The sequence below is a fragment of the Arachis duranensis genome, chromosome 6, assembly GCF_000817695.3.
Source record: "Arachis duranensis cultivar V14167 chromosome 6, aradu.V14167.gnm2.J7QH, whole genome shotgun sequence".
Taxonomy (NCBI): Eukaryota; Viridiplantae; Streptophyta; class Magnoliopsida; order Fabales; family Fabaceae; genus Arachis; species Arachis duranensis.
The window spans coordinates 108,958,485-108,960,462 of NC_029777.3; the positions used below are offsets into that span (position 1 = coordinate 108,958,485).

General features: G+C 33.7%; 1 protein-coding gene across 1 annotated transcript; it reads left to right on the top strand.

The window, feature by feature from the left end:
- Nucleotides 1-195: 195 nt before the first annotated feature.
- Nucleotides 196-1,622, top strand: LOC107495891 (uncharacterized protein At4g06744). Its single transcript, XM_016117105.3, has one exon. It carries the CDS (start codon nt 274-276, stop codon nt 1,528-1,530), a length of 1,257 nt encoding a protein of 418 aa, XP_015972591.1. The 5' UTR covers nt 196-273; the 3' UTR covers nt 1,531-1,622.
- Nucleotides 1,623-1,978: the final 356 nt, after the last annotated feature.

Genomic DNA, 1,978 nt, shown 5'->3' on the forward strand with positions numbered 1-1,978 from the left:
ATATATATATTTATATATATAAATACAAAATATTCATATAATAATTGATTTTTAGTGTGTAGGTAATATTTTTATCCATTTATACATATATGATTCTAGAAGCTTCATTTGGCATTATTATCTGTCCAATGATCTGTTTATGTACACACTCACTCACACCCTAAAAGTGCTTCAATTTAAGTGTGGCCTAACTTCATTTTTTCTTTCTACCCACTTTCTTGCCCTTTAAAACTTTGAATGTTACTCACCAAATTTTAGTTAGGATCATACAACATGATGAGTATCCTCCACTCACAAAAATTCTCAATCTCAAGAACTTTGTACAATCTCTTATTGTTAATGTCCCTTCTTTCTATTATCCACACATCAGCACTACACAACACAAAAAACAAAGGCCACAGAAACAAAAGTGTTGCCAAATCAGTTCCAATTGTAGCAGCAACATCTCCAATTTCTCCACCTCTAGTGTTTGCAGATCAAAGGCTTCAATTAGTATATCCAGTGATCCAAAAATTCAAGTCCACCATAACCTTAGATCCCTTAGGAGTTACAAAAACTTGGGTAGGTTCAGATATTTGTAGCTACAAAGGTTTCTATTGTGACACTCCACCATACAATAGTTCAGCCGTTGCCTTAGCCTCAATTGATTTCAACGGTTTTCAACTTGTTGCACCTACCCTTGATGGATTCATAGATCAATTACCTGATATTGCTCTGTTCCATGCAAATACCAACAATTTTAGTGGAACAATCACACCCCAGATTTCAAAATTACCTTATCTTTATGAGCTTGATCTTAGTAACAATCAATTATCAGGTCCATTTCCTCTGGCTGTTCTAGGAATGGAAACGTTAACGTTTTTGGACATTAGGTTCAATTTGTTCTCTGGGGCAGTTCCACCACAGATTTTCACACAGAATCTTCAAGTTTTGTTCATCAACAACAACATATTTAATCAGAGTTTGCCTGATAACTTAGGATCCACTCATATTTTGTTGCTAACCTTAGCAAACAACAAATTCAACGGTCCAATTCCAACAAGTCTTCCAAAGGCTTTAGCCACACTCACTGAAGTGTTGCTATTGAACAACCAGCTAACAGGTTGTTTGCCTTATGAGATTGGTTACCTTCAAGAGGCAACGGTTTTTGACGTTGGGAATAACCAATTGACAGGTCCGTTGCCATTGTCATTGAGTTGTCTTGAGAAGGTTGAGATTCTGAATTTTGGTGGGAATTTGTTGTATGGTATGGTGCCTGAAGTTGTGTGTGCAAGTTTGATGGGCAATTTGGTAAATTTCTCACTTTCAGATAACTATTTCAATGCTGTGGGACCCATTTGTAGGGTTTTGATTGAGAGAGGAGTTCTTGATGTTACAAAGAATTGCATTCCTGATCTTCCATTCCAGAGATCAATTATTGAATGTGCTCAATTCTTTGCACAACCAAGGATGTGTCCATTGATGTGGTATCATAGTTTCATCCCTTGCAAGCTTCATTTTCATAACACTCCACTTTCTTCTATACCCTAGTTAGTACTTAGATTGCATTTAATTTCCATTGCTTCATCTAAAATTGTTTGGTAATGAGACTGTATAGAAAAAGCAAAATATTTTTAATCAAACGTGGAGTTATTTTTATGTGAAATTGATAGTTGATAGTTATTAGATAATAATTTAATCAAATATATCAAATTATTTAACGGTTATCGACTATCCACTATAAATGAAGATAATTTCTTTTTTTTATTTATTTGGTGATATGCTTTAGATAAGATTTTTATATAATTGGTGGATTGACTTTTTGAATGTAATGGTAGACCAAAATGAGTCGACTTTTTTTATTTACATGAGTAATTACATTTAAATTGAAAAAGAAAACAGTTATTTCCTTCAAATTTTGGTCCATGTGCTGCAAGGCATGCATATAATGGGTTGCAATTATTTGTTTAATTGTTTTGTTTTGTGTGTAATGATGTAT

What these genes read in the sequence shown, in the direction of transcription:
- LOC107495891 (XM_016117105.3), top strand. Translation starts at nt 274, where the DNA reads ATGATGAGTATCCTCCACTCACAAAAATTCTCAATCTCAAGAACTTTG.